Source organism: Penaeus monodon, chromosome 27 (assembly GCF_015228065.2).
Source record: "Penaeus monodon isolate SGIC_2016 chromosome 27, NSTDA_Pmon_1, whole genome shotgun sequence".
NCBI classification, from domain to species: domain Eukaryota; kingdom Metazoa; phylum Arthropoda; class Malacostraca; order Decapoda; family Penaeidae; genus Penaeus; species Penaeus monodon.
In genome coordinates, this window is record NC_051412.1 from 7,495,686 (window position 1) to 7,496,045 (window position 360).

The following is a 360-nucleotide window of genomic DNA, read 5'->3' on the forward strand; positions in this document are numbered from 1 at the left end:
AGAAATAAAAATAATGAAATGAAAAAGAACCTCCTTCCCGCCATTCAGAAACTTTCCAAAACTCGAAAAGCCAGAAGTGCTGCCACGATGCCCTCGATCCGGAGTCACGGCACAAGCAACCTCGACTGTGCTTTAACATGCTCAGTTTGCTTCGAGTCCTTTGGCGAGGGCGAGAGAAAGCCCTTGATGCTGCCGAGTTGTGGACACACTTTCTGCAAGCAATGTGTGCGTGGAATTATTGCGAGTGAGAAGAAGGGTAAGTGGGGGTTGGGTAAAGGGGGGTGTAGGTGGAGTTGGGGGGGAGTGTAGGTGGGTTAGGGTGGGGGGATGTTTGGGCATGTGGGTGGGGTTGTGGAAGTT

General features: G+C 51.4%; 1 protein-coding gene across 1 annotated transcript in view; it reads left to right on the top strand.

Moving 5' to 3' along the window:
- LOC119590556 (tripartite motif-containing protein 55-like) overlaps window positions 1-360 on the top strand; it is a gene marked incomplete at its 3' end in the record, with an annotated part of 10,280 nt that continues 9,920 nt past the window's right edge. The window contains 1 exon segment of the mRNA XM_037939219.1: window positions 1-256. Within this exon segment, the coding sequence (XP_037795147.1) occupies window positions 19-256 (238 nt within the window).